Raw genomic sequence first — 23273 nt, forward strand, 5'->3', positions numbered from 1 at the left:
ATTTAAAGTCTCACATGGTCCAGTCATATAGGTTTTGATTTATTTTGACAAGGCACAGCTCCTAATAGAGTTAAGTTGTTTGTTTTTTTTAACCAACATTTGGTTGACTATTAGGTGGCAACCCTACTCTCTAAGTAAAGTTTTAATAATCTGTATTTATCACACACATCTGTGCGGTTCCGGTGGCTACGTTTGTACCATCAATATTAGAATTAATGTCACTTGTAGCAGGCCTTACCTGTTATCCTGATGCCACAGCCACTCTTTGCACCATAGTTTCATACACCGTGTGACAGACAGCATAGCCAATTACAGGCCTGTTTTCATTCTCTGTATTTTCAGACCTTTCTGAAGTCCTCCTCTTGTATCTTCACCTGCTTGTCTTGCTCTTTTTTGCTCTTTCCCACCTCTCACAACATTTTCAATACTCCACATACACAACACAACTGACCTTTACAAAGCACACACTGTATACACTTCTTTGGCTCACATACAGTGCTCATTTAATTCTCTGTTGACATACAGACAGGTAACAGGTTAAAGAAAAAACCCAGTGGGGCAATATAGTGAATGCAGATGCTTCCACACAGATGCAATGCATGGTACAGATAAACAGTTAACATCCAATCATGCTCTGTGGCATGTAAAAATGCCAAGCAGGCCCATATGATTCTGATTTTTGTATCAAGATTGCAAAGAGAAAATATCTAAGTGACTTAGATGATGGTTCGTCGTAGGGGCACAGATGGCAGGGGCTTCAGTCACAAAGACAGCTCTGGTGTCTAGTCAATAGGAACAGTGACTAAAGTGAAATCAGCATTTAGATCTAAGGGAAAGACGTCAGTAAATAGGGTTCGAATTGTGATCGACAGCACACATTTGATGACCTTGATGCTCGTGCATTAGTGCAGTATACTGGGAAAAGAGAAACTTTTTCTCCGGTGACTGAGAAAGTCAATGCAGGACGTGATCAGACTCTCAGCAAGAACAGTCCCTGTGACAATTACATAAAGAGGGATATTATAGTAGTGTTGCAGTGCATAAACCCCTCATTACAAAGTTGATATTACATATGCATATTAGAGAGTTCAGTGGTGCAAAATAAATAGGCACTGGTCTACAGAGAGGTGATATGGCCAGTTGAGTCGTCCTTCACCATATTCTCCATAAGTGCATGTGTGGAGTGCACGAAGAGAGAGGCACAGGTCTGAATGCTTGACCCCTACAGTGAGGGGGCCGATGCCGTTGTTATATTGTGGGGAACAGTTTGCTGGGATGGTTTAGTCCAATTGTCCCCTAGGGTGAAGGGTCCCTGCAAATCAATAAAAGTTGTGTGAGTGATCAGTTTTATCCTCTGATGAAACTAGTGATGCCATATTTTGCAGAAAGCATTAAAACTCAAAAGTTTGAAAGGCTGACACTTTTATATGTGTGAAGAATCAGTCCGCCCATCTCTAGATGAAACATTTCTATCCTGATGGGAGTGGTCTCCTCCAGGATGACAATGCCCATATCCATAGAGCATGAGGGATCACTGAATAGTTTGATGAGTCTGAAAATTATGTAAATTATGTGTTACGATCTTCGCAGTCACCAGATCTTAACCCACTTGAACACCTATGGGAGATTTTGGACTGACATGTTAGACAGCATCCTCCACCACCATCATCAGTATCTTTTGAAAGAATGGTGTTCATCCCTCCAGTGGAGTACCAGATCAGTACCAAGGCACACTGAAGCCATTCTGGTGTCACATGGTGGCCCAGCACTTTACTAATACCCTTTTTCAACAGTCATGTGTTGGCTTGGCTTCGTTTGGTTTTGGCTGTCAGCCCAGTGCTGCAGGGATTTGCATTTCCATTACAACAGAGCTACCTTCTTGAAGGTGTGTCTAAAACTGATGAAGGCTTGGCTAGAGTGATGACGTTTAAAAACAGAGGGCTAATCCACAAAATCCCCTGTTATTTTTGCTGTTTACAGAGGGGCAGCAAGAGTCTGTTGTCTGCAGCTGTTTCTGCTTTCACTTTCCTTCCTGCTGTACTTGCCTTCATTGAAGAAAGCTGCTACAAGCTTCCGCTAATTCAGTAATAACACATTTAATTTCCTATAGATTCCTCACAATAACAAATATATAAACTTTTATTATGAGGAATTGTTGAGTTTTCAAGCAGCAACTTCACACAACTTCTAATACGATGGACAGCGAACATGAAACAGTAAAATAAAGCAGATATCTAATGTAAAAACGGGACGCAGGGCAGAAACTAAACGCCACTGCTACCTGTCTGAGGGCAGGTGGCCCAGCTTTTGGACCTACTCCTGAGAAGGTCCATCTCCCGCATGGCTTGGCATGGCAGAGCATGTCTAAACTAACAATGAAAACACAAATCAGCATGGCATGGCTTTACTCGGCGCGGCCAAAAATGACAATGGAAAAAGGGTACAAGGCACATGCAAGGTTATGTCTGTTTTTCCTTTAATTCGTCACCCATCTTTACCGACCAATTATAGAAAGCCTGTGTGCACCAGCTTTTTGCTGTTATATGTGTCAGATTCCACCCATCGTCTTTTTGCTCTAATATTTCCTTGAGGTATCGAGGCGCTTTAGATCATCATTTTCACTGTAATCATAATTTTGCAGTATAATTTCCACTCATTATATTTTATTGGACTTTGATGGAATTTCTGATGAAGCTGATAATTGACCAGAGTGGCCAGTTAGCAGTGAGTCAGTTGGTTGGTTTTAAGTCAGAGGTATGCAGTATTCTATCACACACTTGAGTCCAATGAGTACTTACACACAGATATAATAACACTAAGAACAGCATGTCTCCAAATAGCTGTCATTTTATAACAACTATAAATCTAGTTAAAATTCAGTGTTTTAATCCACTGGGAGCAAGCTGTCGTCCTCACTCAGCCTGCCCACAGATTTAGTTTCACTCATTGTGGTCTTGCGAGGCCCAATAAGCATTTGCTTGAATTGGGGTTACTGCCAATGTGCATAGGCCAAAACTACTTTGCATGCAATTTGATCAGCCTTTTTTCAGAAATAACACAATTACACAAATAATTGACAAGTGCTCTTTGTGGCTCAGACTTGAACATGACTGGATACACTCGACACTCACTGGGCTGTCCAGGCTTTAGGATTTCTTCCCAGAAAAAAATGATGACTCTTCTGGTTGTAGCTCTGTGATGGCGACCTGTCAAGGCTTTTTTTTTCTCTAGAATAAAGTCTCAAAGCAAAAAGTGAGCTTGTGAGATACACCGTCGTCTGGCTTTGGCTTTAGTGTGTCCACAGCCCTTCCCTTTGTGTTGGCCTCAAAGTATTTTTTTGGTGAAACCCAAATTTTTTTTATTTATTTATTTATTTTTTAAAATAACAGGGACAGTACATCTTAATAGACACTTGCATGTAAATATGTAGGATTGTAGCCATTGGCTAATTTCCATCCTTTTGTCCCTGGGCAGGTTGATGTTAATGTACAGTCAATAAAACAGAGATACAATAGCAATAAAAGGTGAAAAATACAATGACATTAAGACAGACAATAGATCATGTCACTCATAACAGACCAGAATGAAGTGACCATAATTCTTATAATGTAATTCTTATTTTTGTTTTTTTGCTCTATTAAATTACTCTACCCTCTCTTTATTTCCATCCTTCCTACTTTCTTTTTCTTCTTCAGCTCCCTAAAATAACTGTTGTTTCATTCATGTTATGTGCAGGACACTCAACCTGTCATGAACGTTTACAGGGCAGCTCTGTTATATTATTTTATTTATTTATTGAGGTTTTTTTTGTTTGTTTTTTTAAAATCACATTTTGGTTAAAATGTGTATGTTGTAGTATCAGAATGTTTTTCCTGCGATACCTGATGTAGGTTTCTGCACAATGGGGTTGCTACATATCAACCCACGTACAGCTGTGGACACCACATTAGTTTGGTACCCAAAGTCACACAATAACTCAAACAAATTAAACAATAGGGGCTGCAGTAGACCAGCACCTCAGTGGACTGTGAGATAAAATTACTATTTCTGTCAGTAGAGTCTGGTGGCCTTGAAGCAGCTTCAGTTCATGGTCAAAAAGGGCCGTCTGATAGCAAGATAAAGCAGTTAAAATATTATAAATATAGCATACTCTTAAACTGATGCTGTTCATTTTTGGTGGTCCTATTTCAGGTGGCTGAAATACATGTTGCTGCTGCCCACATCCACAACCACTAGACAGAAACAGCAATTTTACCTTGCAAAACACAATGAGGTCTTGGTCTACAGCTGCCTTTTAGGGTGCTTTCAGACCTAGAGTTGTCTTGCTTTGGTCCAAATCAGGGACTAATTTTGTTGCAAAGTTGTATAATTGCCTAGAGTTGGTTCATGTTCTCACGGCAGCATTTACAAGTGGACCAGATAAAATGCCTTGCGTGAGAAAGCTGCTCTTGATTGGTCAGCATTTCCATGCCAGGAAGTAAACCAAACGTTGAAGAAGAGTACACTTGCAAGATAAATGTGACACTTTCTAATGTCACAATGGAGGGACAACTACGCAGGTTGATTTTAGCGCTGCTCATCGTGGACTATATTGCTGTCATTGTTCATTTTAGTCAAACCATACAGTTTGAAAACGAGGCGCGGCTCCAACTAGAAAACAATGTTTTGATGCATTGGATGTGCTGAATGTGCATATTAAGGCAGTACAGGAGGAGGTGCACATTAATAATCCTCCAGGACTAGTTCATTCAACAGAGCCAGAGTGACGTATATTGTAAATTTTTGTCTGCGGTCCCTGGGCAGGAAAATCTTAAATACTTGATTGATGAGTTAGTGCTAATGTGTGACTTTCTGAACCAAACTAAAGTGGCGTCCACAGCAGTGCGTGGCGCAGCTTCTGTGCCGTGATACTACTGTCTGCTTCCAAACTGCAGTTTACTGTTGGTAATACACTGACTGAGGGTCTATAAATGTGTTTATACAGCGGACCCGCCCTTTAAGTACTGCATGCTTTGCTGGTGGAATGTCCCAGTTGGGCTTTCCAAGTCTTGATTGTTTGGTGCAGGAGTGCGTCACTGATGGTGTAATGTGATTTCTGTGAGTGGCCAAACTTTAATGGAGCTCAGCAACATCACTGGAGTTGTCCGTCACTAAGGAGACCCTGTCAGTAGCACGTCTTACAGATAAAATGGCTCTGTGCCAGCATGACTGCAGATAACATGCTTTTGTGTGCATGTGTGTGCAAGGGGAAACAAGTCTGCACATGTCTATATCTGTGTGGTCATGTAAAATCCATTTTCACCTCTAATATCTTTAAGCTCATTAAGTAAGTGAAAGACGGAGATGGACATATAGCCAAGATAGCCATATGTTTAGGACAGGCAAACAGCACACCGTCTATGAGACTTGCCCGGTGTGCCACCTGCTCTTTCAGTATGACATCAAGCAGAATGTTGGCTTAGAGGGGGTGTGACACCTCATAAGAAGGTGCAAGAGAGCGAGGGTGACAGATGGTGGGTCCCCTGAGGGTGCATCTCTCTCTCTTGACATAGTAGGGCGAGCTCCCTTGATTTGATCTACTTCTTTTAATGTCCAGCAGGCACAAGGAAGCTGATTACCCTGTGCTTTTTTCCCACAGCCTAAAGATGAATACATGAATGAAGCGATGACTTAATGGATGAATGAGGTTTTGGCTCACATTTTTACAGATAACTTTTTTTTCATCCCCTGCAATAATGCTCTAATCCAGTTGCATCATTGGACAACAAAAATGAAACTTGCAGAAAGGTCACCTTTTCCCTGCGTGGCTGGATTAAATTCAATCTCCCAGTCTCCTCTCCGCCTCTTAAATCCAAGGCCAAAATGATTCTGGGGGTCATTAGTAATTAGACTCTAGATAGAGCAGGAAGATGAAGTGTGATGCACATAAAGAAAACCAATAACGGCTAAAGAGAAAGTATCTACAGTAGCATCACATAATCAGAAAGGAGTGTGTGTGCCTGTCTGTGTATCTTTGGATTTTGTTTGTTGGCCCTTTTCAGCGCGCACACAGAGATGAGTACAAACGCCACAGAGTGTAGTCAAGTATTTTCCATGGCTGATGGGAGGTGAGGAAATTAGAGTAGGATGGAGTTGCTGAATGGAGCATGAACATACATCAGGGAGGCTGCTTAACAGGATTGGGAGATACTAATCGGATCAGAGGTCACTCTGGCTCAGATTCCTTGTTTATTTTTCATTCTCCTCTCCCAGGCAAGGTTACAGTAAAATCTCACTCTCATGGGATGGTGACAGAAGGCCGTCGTCAGTGGGATTGGCTGGATTTGAGTGGATTTCTGAGTTTATAGCGTGACTAAACGCTCAGTGATCCAATGTCCTCTATGTGGAAAGATTCAGTAAGGTTTGGGTTTTTGGTGGTAATTGGTGATTTCCCTGGACAGTGTGTAATTTATTTTTAGAACAGTAGTACAAGTCCACTGTCAACATCACTAAATGGTTTAATATAATGTGCTTAAAGTTTTACACCTTTTACTTTACTAATCATGGGCGGATTATGAGACGATGACCCCCTGAAGACATGTACATATCAGGCCCCCACTGCTCATACATGCGAGCAAGACACCCAAACCAGAAGAGACACACCTTTTACATCTGTTTGTTGTTGTTTCCTGTCAGTCTGTGGTCACTTTGTATTTGTTTGTTGTTATTTTTTGTCTCTTTGTGGTTGTTTTGCATCTATTTGTTGTTGCGTTATGTCTCTTGGTTGTTGTTTTGCATCTCTTTGTCGTCATTTTATGCCTCATTATGGTTGTTTTGCATCTCTGATGTTTTTTTATGTTTCTTTGTGGTTGTTTTGCATCTCTTTGATGTTGTTTTGTGTCTCTGTGGTTGTTTTCCTCTCTTTGTTGTTGTTTTGTGTCTCTGTGGTTCTTTTGCATCTCTTTGTTGTTGTTTTGTGTGTCTGTGGTTTTGCATCTCTGTTGTTTTTTAGTGTCTCTTTGTGGTTGTTTTGCATCTGTTGTTGTTTTGTGTCTCTTTGTGGTTCCTTTGCATCTCTTTGTTGTTGTTTAGTGTCTCTTTGTGGTTGTTTTGCATCTGTTGTTTTGTGTCTCTGTGGTTGTTTTCCTCTCTTTGTTGTTGTTTAGTGTCTCTTTGTGGTTGTTTTGCATCTGTTGTTGATTTTTGTCTCGTGGTTCTTTTGCATCTCTTTGTTGTTGTTTAGTGTCTCTGTGGTTGTTTTCCTCTCTTTGTTGTTGTTTTGTGTCTCTTTGTGGTTCTTTTGCATCTCTTTGTTGTTGTGTAGTGTCTCTTTGTGGTTGTTTTGCATCTGTTGTTGTTTTTTGTCTGTTTGTGGTTGTTTTGCATCTCTTTGATGTTGTTTTGTGTCTCTGTGGTTGTTTTCCTCTCTTTGTTGTTGTTTTGTGTCTCTGTGGTTCTTTTGCATCTCTTTGTTGTTGTTTTGTGTCTCTGTGGTTTTGCATCTCTGTTGTTTTTTAGTGTCTCTTTGTGGTTGTTTTGCATCTGTTGTTGATTTTTGTCTCGTGGTTCTTTTGCATCTCTTTGTTGTTGTTTAGTGTCTCTTTATTGTTGTTTTGCATCTGTTGTTTTGTGTCTCTTTGTGGTTCTTTTGCATCTCTTTGCTGTTGTTTAGTGTCTCTTTGTGGTTCTTTTGCATCTCTTTGCTGTTTTGTGTCTCTTTGTGGTTGTTTTGCATCTCTTTGTTGTTGTTTTGTGTCTCTTTGTGGTTCTTTTGCATCTCTTTGTTGTTGTTTTGTGTCTCTTTGTGGTACTTTTGCATCTCTTTGATGTTGTTTAGTGTCTCTTTGTTGTTGTTTTGCATCTCTTTGTTTTGTGTCTCTTTGTGGTTCTTTTGCATCTCTTTGTTGTTGTTTTGTGTCTCTTTGTGGTTGTTTTGCATCTCTTTGTTGTTGTTTAGTGTGTCTTTGTGGTTCTTTTGCATTTCCTTGTTGTTGTTTTGTGTCTCTTTGTGATTCTTTTGCATCTCTTTGATGTCGTTTAGTGTCTCTTTGTGGTTGTTTTGCATCTGTTGTTGTTTTTTGTCTGTTTGTGGTTGTTTTGCATCTCTTTGATGTTGTTTTGTGTCTCTGTGGTTGTTTTCCTCTCTTTGTTGTTGTTTTGTGTCTCTTTGTGGTTCTTTTGCATCTCTTTGTTGTTGTGTAGTGTCTCTTTGTGGTTGTTTTGCATCTGTTGTTGTTTTTTGTCTGTTTGTGGTTGTTTTGCATCTCTTTGATGTTGTTTTGTGTCTCTGTGGTTGTTTTGCATCTATTTGTTGTTGTTTTGTGTCTTTTGTGTCTGTGTGTGGTCATTTTGCATCTCTTTGTGGTCAAATTGCATCTCCATGCTTCTTTGTGGTCAATTTGAGTCATAGTTGTTTTGTGTCTCTTTGTAGTTTTGTAAATCTCTGTGGTCATTTTGTTTCTCTCGGTGGTCAGTATGCGTCTCTTTGCTAAACGGATGACATGCTGTGTCTGCCTGGCTTACTTTTCCTTTGTATAGAAGCAGAATTACTGCAGACTTAGAGACATTCTCGGGGCTTGTACAATCAGAGTGGGTCGGCTTTTCTAATTCAGGGGAAATACGTATCTCTAAATGTCGGCGTGATGCCCTCCATGCCTTCTTTTGCCTTGGAACAGAAGCGAGCCGTTCCCAGGGGTAGCATGGTGTTTCGTTGATCTTGCAGAATCTTGTGGCATTTTGGGGTGAAATAATGAATGCAGTTTGAGTTTCAAGGACACCCTCGAGTAAAAGAAAAAGAAAGTTTGGTAGAACGAAGGTCTGGAAAAGGTCAGTGAAAGTGTGGCGAGACTCAGGGGTGTTGACAATGAGTCTGCAGCAGCTGTCTACAGGGGGAGAAAGCGAGGGAGAGGACCAGGTGACCCGGAACAGCAGAGAAAGGAGGTGTAATGCAGAACTGCTTCTATTCAATTAAATGAGACTTGTGTTATTAGCCACTATGTGATGAATGGGGATTCCCTTTTTGGCAGCGTGGCTTATATGTGGTTAGTGATGACTGTTGTATCCGTGACCATCTGTGCTGTAACTCTCATATGATTTAGACTACAGGAGCCTATTCCCCACAGATGCACAGCAGGGTTAGTCAAGGTCTCATTCATCACAGCCTCAGGGTTTGAGTCAGGTCTTGTACACAAATCATGCACGTATGCATTATAATGAACAGGGGATACAGTGTAGTGTAGTGACCTCATTTACCGTGTGGCAACCCATTAGTCACATCAAAGGTAACCTCCATCTCTTTCAACCTCACACCTTTTTGCGTTACAGCTTCTCCTTTTCCTCCCTCTAACGTGTCCGTTCGCTCACAAAGAGGCGGTGTAAAGAGGGGGATGATGGACAGATTCCCCGCACAAGTCCTCCCAGAGTAATGATGGATGAGATAGCAGCCATGGCAGAAACTAATGGGGTTTTACCACACGACGCTTCTATTTTAAAACCATTTCTTGATAATTGTGCGATTCTGTCATTCATCACACAGCGACCTTCAAGCATTCGACTGGAATCACAAAACGGAATAGCACGCTGGCTCCTTGAAGCTTGCTTTAATGTCCTTCCATCCATGTCAACACCTGTCACTTTAATCCCTGTGTATACATGCCTTTTTTAATGCATGCTAATCATTTCTGTATTTGATTTTCACAAGGCTGTCATAGAAATATAAAAGAGCACAGAATGCATTATTTCAGCCTTATTATCAAGAAAACACCTACGTTTTTTTAGGGAGTGTAGGGAGGGTGCCTCTAGGGGTTCTTTGGAGTACTACATGGTCAAGTCAAGTCAATTTTATTTATGTAGCACCAAATCATAAATTAAGCGTAGCGTTAATTCAGGCAAGACACAATGTCAAGCTCAGCTTAAATCCCAGCTACATCAGCTGATCTCAAACAGCCAATCAACTGATGGAGCAGCTGATTGATGGAAGGGAGTCGGCTGATAGATCACATGATTCCTGCTAGCAACCAGTTGGCAAATCTCATTCAGGACGCCCTATTTAAACTGCTCTGGCCTGCCTACTGTTGCTGCTCCCTCTGCAAGCCACTTTGCAACCTGCCTCCACCCCAGCTCCTCCTTTTCATGCTGAAACAGGTTTTGGTGTAACACGCCCACAAAAATTTCACCTACAGGACGCGAACTATGGCAGAAAAATGGCTACATCCCCACAAGACCAAACACCACAAAAGTTAGTAAAGGACGTGTTGAAAACGGTTGAAAACTGCTACACAACCGGAGGTGGTAGGGCGGGACTTCAGCGGGTGGCTCGTTCCGCCCAATGAGAGGCTGATCTCTGCAGCAAACTTCTGCCCACTCAGACTACTAGTGCTGTGACTCAAGGAATGGTTCAGTTCAGTTCAGACACCACTTTGGTTTGCACTGAAATACCTTGACAAGTATTGAATGTGAAAATTGGCTGCTTTTTTTCCCAAATATTCAAGAGTCCCCACAGGACGAATCATTCATCATTCTCAGACAATACATTCTGGCGATTTTGGTGAGTCATCATGACGTTGATTTTTGTGTTTTTGAAATCTCTCCAAAACTATTGTGTTGATTGCTGTGGAATTGGCGCAAACATTTGTGCTTTCTTCAAAGTGAATTAAAAACCCTGTAACCTCAACTAGCGTCATCATCGGGTCAGATTTTTCGTTTGTCCAATATTTTGTGTGGACTCTTTGTTTTGTTGAACTAAAAGAGACAGAATTTGAAAGACAGACTGAAGTAATAAGATTATATAAAGACACTGAATAACAGAACAACTATTACGACACCTGACATTACCCATGACGATTTTTCTGGATTAAGGAGACATTCATAAGTCTTACGTTCGTCACTGGTAAACTTATTTTGATACAGTATCTCAAACAAATGTTCAATTAGTGCTCACACTGTCAATTTGTTAGTGGACCAATTATAAGAAACTGTCACCTGATGTCATTACGATCAACACTCTTGATGTCCCAACATCCAGCTCAGCATTTCTGACTAAAATCAGTAAATAGAATCATTGACATAACACAGTGTAATTCTTCTCAGGGGTATTCTTTTCCCATTAAGCATTAGAAAACACCTCCCTATCAGTGCTCACAAAATATTGCACACCTCCTAAAACCTTTACAGCACTCAGGAGAACATCCCACAAAAATGTCTGGTTTCCAGCTTTCCAGGAGGTCATTAGAGACTTGGAAAGAGCACGAAGCAGAATGGGGAATAGTTTAAATTGCTGAGAAATGTGCACTTCAAAGGGCCTGTGTGTCCTCAGTGTTCATCCCAGAGAGAAGCAAGCAAAATCAAATAAAAGAGCTGTACATTAGCACCAAACACACGTTTATTAAAGGCTCCTAAGGGTATCAGAACAGCAGTGGTCATGCAGTGGTCTCCTGCGACCTCTGTTCAGAGGAGTCATTTATATCACTAACAATGAAGGAGGTTAGTTGATCCGTATTTGTATTTTTCTGTTTATTCTATCCCACACAAACACAAGGCATGTAAGGACTAACCACTGAGCTGCCGTACTGCCCAATATGAATTTATTCATTTATTTTTTCTGCCTGCTTGTGATGTAATTTGACCTAAAAACAAGGAAATGAATGCAAAGTTGTCCTCATATGAGCCTGTTCATAATTAGGGACAAATGAACTCAAACACACTTTCTGCCCATTTAATAATCTCTAATGACTTTTCAAAATAAAAGCACTTTGATAATTCATAGCACAGACAGATCGAAGCGCTTGCAGCACTCAGACACAGCGAAATGTTTCTGCATCAAAGCAGCTTTCCATCTGTGAAAAAATAAAATGTGCTCAGGCAGATCAGCAGACAAAGAGACACTCAGATACATTAGTGTATTGGCTAAATGCAAGGTAAAAACACTAATGCTCACATTGTCGAGCAGTTGGCTGCCTGTTGCCAGTCATATCTCCCTCCTGATAGCAGCCCCTCGTTCCCACCCAGGCACGGTTCCAAGGGTCAGGGAAAGACTGCCCTGCCACAGATGCCTTGGCGAGGCTGATTGGATGGACCCTTAAGGCTCGGGAGATTAGAGCGCTAAGTCTTCACTCCAGTAGGAACTAAAGGCTTTGGTGTTGGTCTTAGAGTGTGTGTGAAAAAATGACAGAATGAAGAAACAGCAGGGATCAAAGGGAGGTATTCGCCTGATGTCCTCTCAGTGTGCACAGACTGGCAGATGTCTTGCTGTGCTTAATTTATCCTTAGTTTCCACTGATCATTGCTCATTAGAGATGTATTAAGAATAGTCCTACATATACTAGTACACCATAGTAAACAAGTAGTGCTTTACCTTGATTACCACTTTAAGTAAGGTAGAATTTTGTTGCATACTGGTGGTACTGTTCTTGACTTCACATCTCTCTCTCTCTCTCTCTCTCTCTCTCTCTCTCTCTCTCTCTCTCTCTCTTTTTTAACTTTAACTTCTCTCTGCCCTCTTTTTACCCACTCGCTCTCTGCTTGCACATACCAGCTCTCATAGCAGCTCGACTCCTCTCCTCACCATTGATGTAAAAAGAACTCTGTAGCTGTTGCTGTGTGTCGTGTGTGACAAAGAATGGATCAGGAGAGACTCGTTGTTGAGGTTGAGAAATATCCTGAGCTAAATGACCCACAATCCGTCATTATAAAGGCAATGGCCAAAAAGATATTGACTGTTTAGTTAGTGGCTGTCCCCACAAGATTTTAAGCTAATGCACAGGTGGAGGAAATACAACGAGCTGCAGTGGCGCCAGTGTGTTTTCAGCTTAATATTTTGTATCTCCTTGGTCCAAATCTTTATTTAGGCTGTATTATGCTTGTATGGAATAAGATGAAAAACTTGATATGGCATTTTTTCAATGCCGCATTACCAATTATATAGACTTTTTATACATCATGAATTGGACCTCGTACCTTATAGTCCCCCTCCATTCAAAAATGTGTTTTTTGTTCTGATTATGTCCCCTGAAATGTCTAACCTTGACTATACTGACTTGTATCTGTGCAAAGTTTGTCACTAGAGAGATGTTTCCACAGTCTTCTACTGAAAGGGGTGATGTCTTTGTACTTCCCTAAAATAGGAGATTTCATTCTGATCTGTATGCTAGTCATCGATTTTTGTACGCTACAGACTCATCTGAGTCTGGGTCTGACTGAGGCTCAAACATATATGGCAGAATCTCTCCCAATGTTTCTTCTAACGCTAACACCAGCCATCTTGATGCACATTTCTCTGTCACCAGTCGACCTTAGCATGAGGAGTGCTAGAGAAAGCATAAAGGAAAACCTCGAGGAGCGGTTGTGGGTGGGGTGGAGGCCAGATCCAGAATCTCTTGATGAGGGAGAAAGAGCAGATGTGCTTTTAGCCCCTTTTCAGGTTTTTTTTAACTCTTCCTGTGAGAAATGCATTTAAAAAAATAATAATAATCATAGCAGCATATTGTTACACACTTTTAAATGTGTCTAGAGCAGCCAGCTGGATTTGAGATTATTGACCCTTTCATTTCTTTGTTTTGCCTTTCCAGCTGAAGAGTACCATGCAAATTATCAACCTCCAGATCAACCATGACACCAAAGAGTAAGTCTTCCTGCAAGCAACATCTGTCTCTGTTTCTCCACTCTCCTACTGAATCTGACCCACATCAGATGTAATGTCTTTTTTCTCTCATGGCGCTCGTTGAAATTTTGTGCTGAGGTGTCATGTTAGTGACCTGGAACAAAGACAGAGGATAGCTGATGAGAAAAATAGTGTTTATAGCAGGTAATTTCTTTTTTTATCTGTTGCTTCAGTGAGTTTGCTGTCACAAGTTTTCAAAATGTAGCTTCAAATCGCTTGACAACTTTCTGTTTAGCTTTTAGAGGTGAATGGAAGTAGAGAGTGGAGATCTCTGGAGGCAATTAGCTTACATTTTCAAGAACTTCAGCTGCACAAAAGCTCTGTCTCCAGTGGATATTCCCACTAATTGCCTACTCAAACTTGGATGTAACTCTGCATTTGTCATAAAGTAGGAAATGCCATCACAAGTGTTCGGAAACTCCTTTGAAAGCATCATTTTATGCTTTCAGTTTCAGATGGAAGAAGTTGAAATAGGTCTTTGCTAACAGGAAAAAAGGTAGTTAAGACTCTTTTGTCCAGAACCTTCATTTCTAAATGTTGAACACAATATACTGCAAAATCATATTACTGCCAAAATACACTCATTAAAAGGGGGATTATGCAAAAAAAGGTTTTGTGAGTGGCAGATACACTTAGTCAGCAGCAAAAAACACATCAGAGGTGGTCAACAACAGACAAAATAGATAGATAGATAGATAGATAGATAGATAGATAGATAGATAGATAGATAGATAATAGATGGATAGGTAGGTAGGTAGGTAGGTAGGTAGAAAGGTAGATGGATAGATAGGTAGATGGATAGGTAGAAAGGTAGATGATAGGTAGGTTGGTTGGTAGGTAGGTAGATGGGTAGCTAGGAGAGCTAGGTGGATGGATGGATAGATAGATGGGTAGCTAGGTGGATGGATGGATGGTAGATGGGTAGCTAGAAGAGCTAGGTAGATAAATGGATGGATAGATGGATGGATGGGTAGACAGATAGGTAGATAGGTATATGGGTAGATGGGTAGGTAGATGAGTAAGTAGGAGAGCTAGGTAGATAGATGATGGATGGATGGATAGATAGATAGATACTACAGAGAGCTGTTACTTCAGTAGATATGCTATGCCTATGTTTCCATCTCTTCGGGAAAGGTTTTTCAATGAGTAGTAGCCAGTTAAAATGAAGCAGGAAGAGATTTTTCTCAAGAGAATTTTATTTTTGACATTATATTTTGTGGTTTTGGCTGATTCTGCGGCAGGGTCAGCAAAGAAAAGACAAAAGAACTGATCAAAGACCAAAAAGAAGCTGAAAGGGACAATAACACAGCAGCAAAAACACAAGGCAACCTTGGTCTGTCATTCAACAGATAGAAAGATGTGTTTTTATGTCAATATATGAATTTTCATGTTACGGTGACATATCTGACATAGCCATTAATAGATATGTTACATCACTGCTATGCATCCTGCAAACTGATGTGTTTAAATAAGAAAAGTGGTGTTTCACTGGCTTCCAAAATAAATGCACATGGTATCAAGATCAAGATCTTTACCGCATGATCATGGTGTTGCTCATGGGAAATTGGAAAACATTAGAGCTTTTGTCCACAGGAGCCGCCAAAATCAACATAAAATAAAAGTTACTTGTAGTTGCTTTAAGTAATATTTCAACCTTTAGATTTGTTTTAAACCACTGATGTTATGCCTGACCGATGACAGGGACTCTACCTCCTTCTGATGCCAATAGGTTGATCAGGGGAGAATATACTTGAGAAAATACTAAAGACGTTTCACATGAAATTATCACACCGGCTCCTTTTGCACCTGTGATTTACTTTATAATTTGACCTTTTTGGGAAAATGAAAACCATGATTTGTGATTTTCTCTGTATAAATGTTAGTTTGGGATTAGTAAATGACTGCTATGGTGGAGAGGTGAGAGAAAAATGTGTCGATAGAGTTTTAAAAGAGACGACAGAGGAACGGTGATAGAGGTGAGTAGAGAGGACAAAAAGAGACAGAATGAGAGACAGCAACAGACAGTCAAGGGAAGATGGGAGTGAGAGCACTGAAGACGGAGATGACACAGACTGACAGCCGTCCTCAATCTGACATCTACAGTGCTCTACAGATCCGGCAGTGTGAATACTTAAAAACCAGCCGAAGCAGACGGAGGGGTGGAGGGAGCTGAAGTTGAGAGAGAGGAGAGTGAAAGGGCAGGATGCCGCTCAGAAAGGCCGTCTCGTCTGAAACTAGAAATTTGCTGTCAGAGAGAGCATCAGTGTTTCACAGGCTGACATTCTGAACTGAACTTGGCACAATCGCCACGGCCAATTTTCCTCGGCTTTCCCTTCCACACGCGACTGCACTCGCTGTAATTAAAGACCCTGAAAAAGCTTGTCCAGCGTCTAAATATGTAAATAGAGTCACAGTTGGAGTAGTGACAGCCTTCAAGCCATCGATTTTCTTCCTTTTCCGTCCGTCTCTCTCGTCTTTAGCCGAGTGCTGATTATCCAAGCCTCTAAACTGCAGTGGGAAATAAAACATTAAACGCTAAGCCCTATGCCAAGCTGCAGCATCTCTGGTAATATGAAGTGAACCATCAGCTCTATAGGGAGAACAGTTACACTTAAGAGAGCTGTGGTTGCTAACCCTTAGAGTACTGACAGTGTACCTTTCCAGTCTGTCAGGCCTCTGGGAGTTAAAGGTCACGTGTGTGTTTTGTGTGTGTGAGTGCTGGTGTGAGACAAAGGGAAGGGAGGGAGACAGTCTTGCTCTAAGTGCAGACAGCTGAGTGAGCTCGCAAATAAATCTCAGGGAATCTTGTTTTTGTTCAGCTCAAGCCTGAAACAGCAGAACTAAACACACTCTGATAAAAGTCTAACATTTCTAAGCCAAAAATAAAATGGACAGACGGTAAACGAGACTGACAGACAGTATGTGCCTGTGTGCGTGTGTGTGTATGTGTGTGTGTGTGTGTGTGTGTGTATTTTAGCTTTGGGTTCGGCCCAAGCTCTCTCCGCTCTGTCTCCATTCCCATTAGAAGAGCGTTCTGGTCTGTGGCAGCCCAGAGGATTTGAATGGCACAGGCTCAGGGTAATGGGAATACGGGGATACAGATTGGCAGGATGCTGCTTTTTTTATTTTTTTATTGCCAGTTCCATCATCAGTAGCAGCAGCACTGCATTTATATTACCTTGTACTATTTTCTTTTATATCACTTCTATATTTGTATGCTCTCATATTGACTGTTGTTTTGAAAGCACAGAGCTACAGAGTCCCCCAGGGGTCACATAGCAGGAAAATAAATATTGATGTTGAAATCCATGCACACAAACAGACCTGTTTTATAACAAGCTTTCTGAGAAGGCGAAGGTGTGATGCAGTCACTGATAGTGGGATTAATTACACCTGGTAGTCTGTTAATAAGACTTCCTATACAAGCCTCTGGCACGGGATGTCAGTTGTTAACCGCTTATCAGTTAACTGAATATTTTTGACCAGTTACACATGTCAAAGTTATTTTGCTACTCTGTAGTTTACTGCACTGCACACTGACCAGGTCTGGTGGAAGCTAGCTAGCTTCACTGCTCATTCTGCAATTACCACTAGTAATAGTAGTAGTAAGTAGTGGTCGCCACCTTCCGGTCTCCTTCCAGGTTGCCCTGAAAGCATTGTAGGTTGCAAAACGCCATCTGTGTAATCGGGGCCTAAGCTGCTTAATTTTTAACAGCAAACCTCCCTTAGCATTATTAACTATGTTATCACTGTTAGCTCTGTTAGCACCATTAGCAATTTCAGCACCAATAATGCTGCCAACATAGTTAACCATGCATAAGGGGTCTTGCAGCTCAAAATGAAGCCGCTTATTCACTGGTACTACCTGAGGGGAGACCGGAGGGTGGCCACCATCTTCCAGTAGCTACAGGTACGGGTCGACCATTAATTGACAAAAAAGCAGCAGTGCTAGCTAGCTCCTTTTCTGAGCTGGGTGGTGTGCAGTGTAGAGCAGCCAAGACTGATGTTAGCTAACCATTAGAGACCAAAGGGTGAGCACTGTGTTTCCACATGTTGATGCAGGTAGCCAGTTGTCTGTTAGCAAAGCCAACTGAAAATAAGATAAAAGGCAAGACATTTCCATCACAAAACATTGAAATTTCACCACCTCCAAATGAATAATACTTTGAAAAGCAGCGTTAAAGTTCACTCAGTCAGTGGAGCACCGGACTAAAAGGAAAGACTTTTTTTTTTTTCTTAAAAATAAACAGTGTATCTTTGTTAGACCTCTGACCTAAAACTGAACTAATAAAAAAACACATAATTTGCTTAACATGCTTAATCCCTTGTAGGATGGGTTCACATGTAAAGGTCTAGTTCCTGAATCGAATCTGTGCGGATATGATACTACATTCTTTCAATTTTTCAAATGGTCCAGTTTGAGTTCACAAAGCCAAAACACAAACAAAAGCCATGTGTTGAACTGGTGGGGTAAAAACCTAATGAGTCCCTCCCAGTTGCTGGATATGATGCTGGATATGTGTTCTTATGCACCTTTTCAAGGAACTGAGAAACGAAAATTCAAGAGGGATCTCACTTTAGCAATTTTGCAACTGCTCAAATAGGCTACTTTTTTAACCAATGAAATGACACATAGAATGGTACGCTTCTTGTGATTGGTTTTAATGAACCAGAAATGAGCTGCTCCAGTTCAATTGACAGCAGTCCAAGACTACCCCTTCAAGGCACACTGGAGAGTTGTTGTTCGGTCAGCACCAAAGCTGGTTGAGTCTGGTGTGCAAACCAACTCAAATGACCTGCACCAAGGGGCTAAACGCTCCAGGGTTTGGCTCCACTGCACTAAACAAGGCTGGTGTGAATGCAACTTTAGATGTAGCACAAAGACTGTTTACAGTGGAAACTGCTGGCCTGGCACTGTGCATAGGTAACAAATCTGCCCACCAGCCTCTATAGCTTATGAATTAACATGTTTTCTACAATAGAAAATAGTGTTATTATATCAAAATTTCTCTGTTTCCTTCTGAAAAAACGTAATATTTCTGTTTACTCAGCTTAGAGTTGGAGCACAAATACATACCCAGTCAGATGTGGTGTGAGACGACTAGCTGAACAGGCCCATCATATAAAACAGCTCTTATTAGGTTGGGGATCTCAGTAGCTGGTAGGGGTGTAACGGTACACAAAAATCTCGGTTCGGTATGTACCTCGGTACACAAGTCACGGTTCATTTTTTTTCCAGTACAGTAGTGAAAAAAATAGACAACTATTAAATATCTTTTACTTATTGGTAACCTTATTAAAACATACCACCACAGCAGTTAACTCTTTTTACACAATTTTTGAATGAAACAAATATATATAAAATCCTGCTTTTTCACATTGTTTGAATGAAAATAGAAATATAAAAGTGAAAAATAAAATCCTGCTGTTTTTTTAACACATTTTTTGAATGAAAAATGTAAATATACATTTCTGCTTTAACAGTTGTACTCAATTAAAATAAAAAGTATAGTGCAGCTGGTCAGCTTTAAAGCCTGCTCAGATTCAGTTTTACTAGGAACTTACTTAGCTTTCCCACTTTGTTAAAGTGCAGTAAACAAAACATGCTGATATCTAAAGTGCAGCTTAAACAATTTTACTCAACTCCAGTGGCGTTGATTATTTCTTTAGCGCGATGGTCAGGGAAACGCTCTTTCTTTTTAAACGACGACGATATCATAGTTTGTACCAGATTGCTTTTTCTAGTCGTGCCGGTTAACGTTCAAACTCGGGTGGTGTTGCTTTAGATGCGTTAGCATGTTAGATGTGTTTCCAAGTACATACCTGACCGCTGTTCTGCAGTGTCGGCACACTGCTTTTGTCTTGTCCACTTGTTTATTTCCATCTTCGTATTTTACCCTGAAACCAAAGTGTTCCCAAACGGAGGACTTAAGGTTTGCAGGTGGGTCTTCAGGTTCGTCAGGCTCACTTGCCATGTTGTCAAAATGCGAGAATGCGCTGCACAAAGTGAAAGCGGAGATTTACGGGACTCGGTCCGTCACTCAATTATGTCCGTCGGGGAACTAGATATTTTAAATGGTTTGGCTCGCAAAAACAGAATTAAAATAAAACAAAATAAAACAAAATAATATCCTGCACCCAGTAATTCGGTACAGGATCGTGCCGAACTGAAAGTCGCGTACCGAACGGTTCAACACAAATACATGTACCGTTACGGCCCTAGTAGCTGGCAAAGTGATATATGATGGGTCAGAGGCCAACGGTCCTCTTAAGCTTCATAGATAACTGCAGCTCTGTATCATGCTGTATTCACTAAGCCATGACCACTTTTGAGAGATTTAATCACATGTAAAGGATTTAAGTCCCTATTGTAGTAATTTCCTGTCCACAAATTCCATTGTCACCAAGGAATTCATCACATTTGGTAAAGGCACTCCCACTGAATGACAGCACAGATTAATGGTCCTTGTGAGAACAGTAATTCAAATACAAGACTGCTTTTAATATTGCACAGTAAAACAGTTTATATTACTGTTTGTACCATTCCATCGTGATTGTAAGTGCACAGATTGTATGTTTAAACACTCCTTTACTCATCTACAAATTTACTGTAACATTATCAGACTTAAGAGCATCCTCGGTGGTACAGTGGTTTGCAGTGTAATTGTTACTGTCTTCCAAGTGGTGCACAAACTTAAAAAGAGAATCAAAATATAGGATTGCTAACTGTCTCCCTGGGAATTATCAGCGCGGTTCATAATGAGGCCACTTCAGACTTGTGAGATAAGAAACATCCCATTTAATATTAGAAAGCAGCAAAGTACAGGAGTGTTTTTTAATATGTCTGCTTGGCTGTCTGTCCCTTCTCAGGAGGCCAGACACAGTTAAACAGAAGAATGCCTTCCCGCCAAACTTCATCCACTCACTGGACTCCACACACATGATGTTGACTGCTCTCCACTGCTACAGGTATCGTTCAACACACAGTGCTTACAGCATGGATATCTGTAACACCTGAAGTAAAACAGAGATACATTCCTTGTAATCCCTCTTCCCTCTGCAGAGTCATTTTGCTTGTGTATTATTGTGTGAGTGACGGAAGACAGTCTGTAATATGCATCTAACGTTGACTCTTTATATTTGAATGCATGGATGGACTGTGAGACAATGGGTCCCTGGGCACACATATGTAAAAGGCCACACCACCTCTCCCACATAGGACTGGAAACACACACACAGACTTAGTGGAGATTTTGCCTCTTTTTGTGTGTCAGTTTGTGTGTCATCATTGTCATTTTGTCTTTTTTGGTAGTTTTGCCCCATTTTTAGTTTATTTTTTGTCTGTTTGTTGTCATTTTGTTTCCCTTCAAGGTAATTATAGTTTTTTTTTACGTAATTTTGTATCGTTTTCATCATTTTTGTGTCTCTTTTTGTATGTTTTGCCCCCTTTTGTATTCATTTTGTGTCTCTATGTAGTCGTTTTGTATGTCTTTGGGGTAATTTTGTAATTTATAGGTATTTTTTTCTTTCTTTGCAGTCATTTTGTGGCTGCTTATAGTGTTTTGTCTCCTTTTTGTTGTTTTGCCCACCTTTTGTCATTTTTTTAGGTAATTTCGTGTCTTTTTGGTCATTTTTTGTCTCCTTGTAGTCTTTTTGTGTCCTTTTTTGCTATTTTAAACCCATTTGTAGATTTATTTTGTGTCTCTTTGTAGTCGTTTTGTGTCTCTTTGCAGTAACTGTTGGTTTTTGGGGTTTTTTACGTAAATGTGTGTCCTTTTTGTAATTTTATGTCTGCTTGTGGTCTTTTTGTGTCTCTTTTGGATGTTCTGCCCCTTTTTTTACTTATTTGTGTCTCTTTGTAGTTGTTTTGGGTCTCTTTGAGTTAATTTTGTACTTTTCTTAAGGAAATTGTTGTCTTTTTTGGTCATTTTGTGTCTCCTCGTAGTCTTTTTGTATCTCTTTTTTGTTGTTTTGCCCGTTTGTACTTATTATGTGGCTCTTTGTAGTCGTTGGGTGTCTTGTTGAGTTAATTTTGTGTTTTGGGGTCTAATTTTGTGTCCTTTTTTTGTTCACTTTGTCCCTCTGTAAAGTCATTTTGTCACTCTTTTTAATTGCTTTACATCTCTCTGTGGTCATTTTGAATCTTTTCCTGGTCAGTGCATGTTGATTTGAGTGATAGTTTGCACTCACACTTACACTTTGGGCCCCTGGGTCTGTGGGCAGATTGCCTGTTCAGTAGTCCATCCATGTATGCATGACAATGTACCCTCTCATCTTGAATCCAATTATCACCTCAGATAAGCATTATAGGATATGCCTTGTAATATCAGCTCAATTCACAGAATGGGCCTCTTGACAGGTGTGATAACTCAAACTGCCTTTGAATGAATGTACGCCAGGGTTTTAGCAATTATCGTTGCTGTAATACACCTTTTTTCAAAGTCTGCCTATTTTTAATGACTGTCTACTCTTTCTTTTATGTTCTGTCTCTGATTTCAATGGCTGCATGTGGACTCTCTGCTGCTCTCTGCTCAGTGCCGGCCTGACGTTCGTCTCAGTTCACGACTGTTTCTGGACCCACGCCCTCACTGTGGACACCATGAACAAGGTATCAAATCACAATACAATGTTTTTTTGTCTTTAGTCCCGCCTGTCCAGATTCCTTTACCATTCCTCTCCTGTGTCATCCTCTCAGAGCTGTTTCATCCTGTCTCATATATCATCAGGGTTTAGAATTCTTGTTTTTGTGCTGATTAATTGAAGCTTCAAGTGTCACATGTGAATCAATTCTCCTGTGTCTCTCCTGCCTTTACATCCAGCCTTTTTTTAGCATCACTCGAGCCTCTGCAGAATTAAGCCTCAGCTTTGTGAAGCCAGTAGAACAAACTAAATATTTCCACAGTTTCATACATTCACAGGCTGCTGGCTGCAGGTAGCACCATCAGACAGAGCCTGTTGTGACTTAATAAATGACTGTCTGCCCCGCCTGCTGAAACTCGCTTGTCAACAGGCCCAGACTTAGACACAGCGTAGCATAAAATGGATCAAATTACCATAAAGTCCCAGTTCTGTGTAGATGTAGCTTCAGAGCACAGTCACAGTTTTATGTCTTCATCCAATCTCAGAGGAGTTACGAGCAATGAAGCAGTTCCCTCTCAGTACATTTATTCTCTCTCATATTCTCTTGATGTGTGAGTGTACGCTTTCCTCATTACACAGGTAATTGAACACAGCAGCAGAGGGGGGGTATTCAATATCTTAGTCAACACCTAAGCGCATGAAAAAAGTCCCTATTTTAATGGCACCTGATCCCTCCCTCATCTACCCATTTTCTGAACCACCAGGCTGCCAGTGTAGATGGGTTTCTGAGAGATGTCATCGCAACATGTGTGCTCATGTGGGGGTAGAAAACAGATCAGAATGACTGAGAGCTTGTGAGAAGATCAGATGAGATGTGTCTGTTTTTGTTCTTTAAACTGCATGAACCACAAAAGTAACACGTGGAAAATGTCCAATATTCCAAGAAGGAAATCTGTTGGCTTTACTGGTATGGTCAGAGCTCTTTAAAAGGTGATGGATAATTTTTATGCCGAAACTTGTGAGGAAGAAACGTTAAGTTTATACATGCGAACATTAC

At 40.7% G+C, this 23273-nt stretch overlaps 1 protein-coding gene across 1 annotated transcript in view; it reads left to right on the top strand.

Annotated features, from left to right (window-relative positions):
* Positions 1–23273, top strand: part of polrmt (polymerase (RNA) mitochondrial (DNA directed)) — a 72418-nt gene that overhangs the window by 40673 nt on the left and 8472 nt on the right. The window contains exons 16-18 of the mRNA XM_049588950.1: positions 13545–13597; positions 20507–20605; positions 22172–22244. Coding sequence (XP_049444907.1) covers positions 13545–13597; positions 20507–20605; positions 22172–22244 — 225 coding nt within the window. The remainder of the gene's footprint in view (positions 1–13544; positions 13598–20506; positions 20606–22171; positions 22245–23273) is intronic.

This window comes from Epinephelus fuscoguttatus, linkage group LG10, assembly GCF_011397635.1.
Source record: "Epinephelus fuscoguttatus linkage group LG10, E.fuscoguttatus.final_Chr_v1".
In the NCBI taxonomy this organism is placed as follows: Eukaryota; Metazoa; Chordata; class Actinopteri; order Perciformes; family Serranidae; genus Epinephelus; species Epinephelus fuscoguttatus.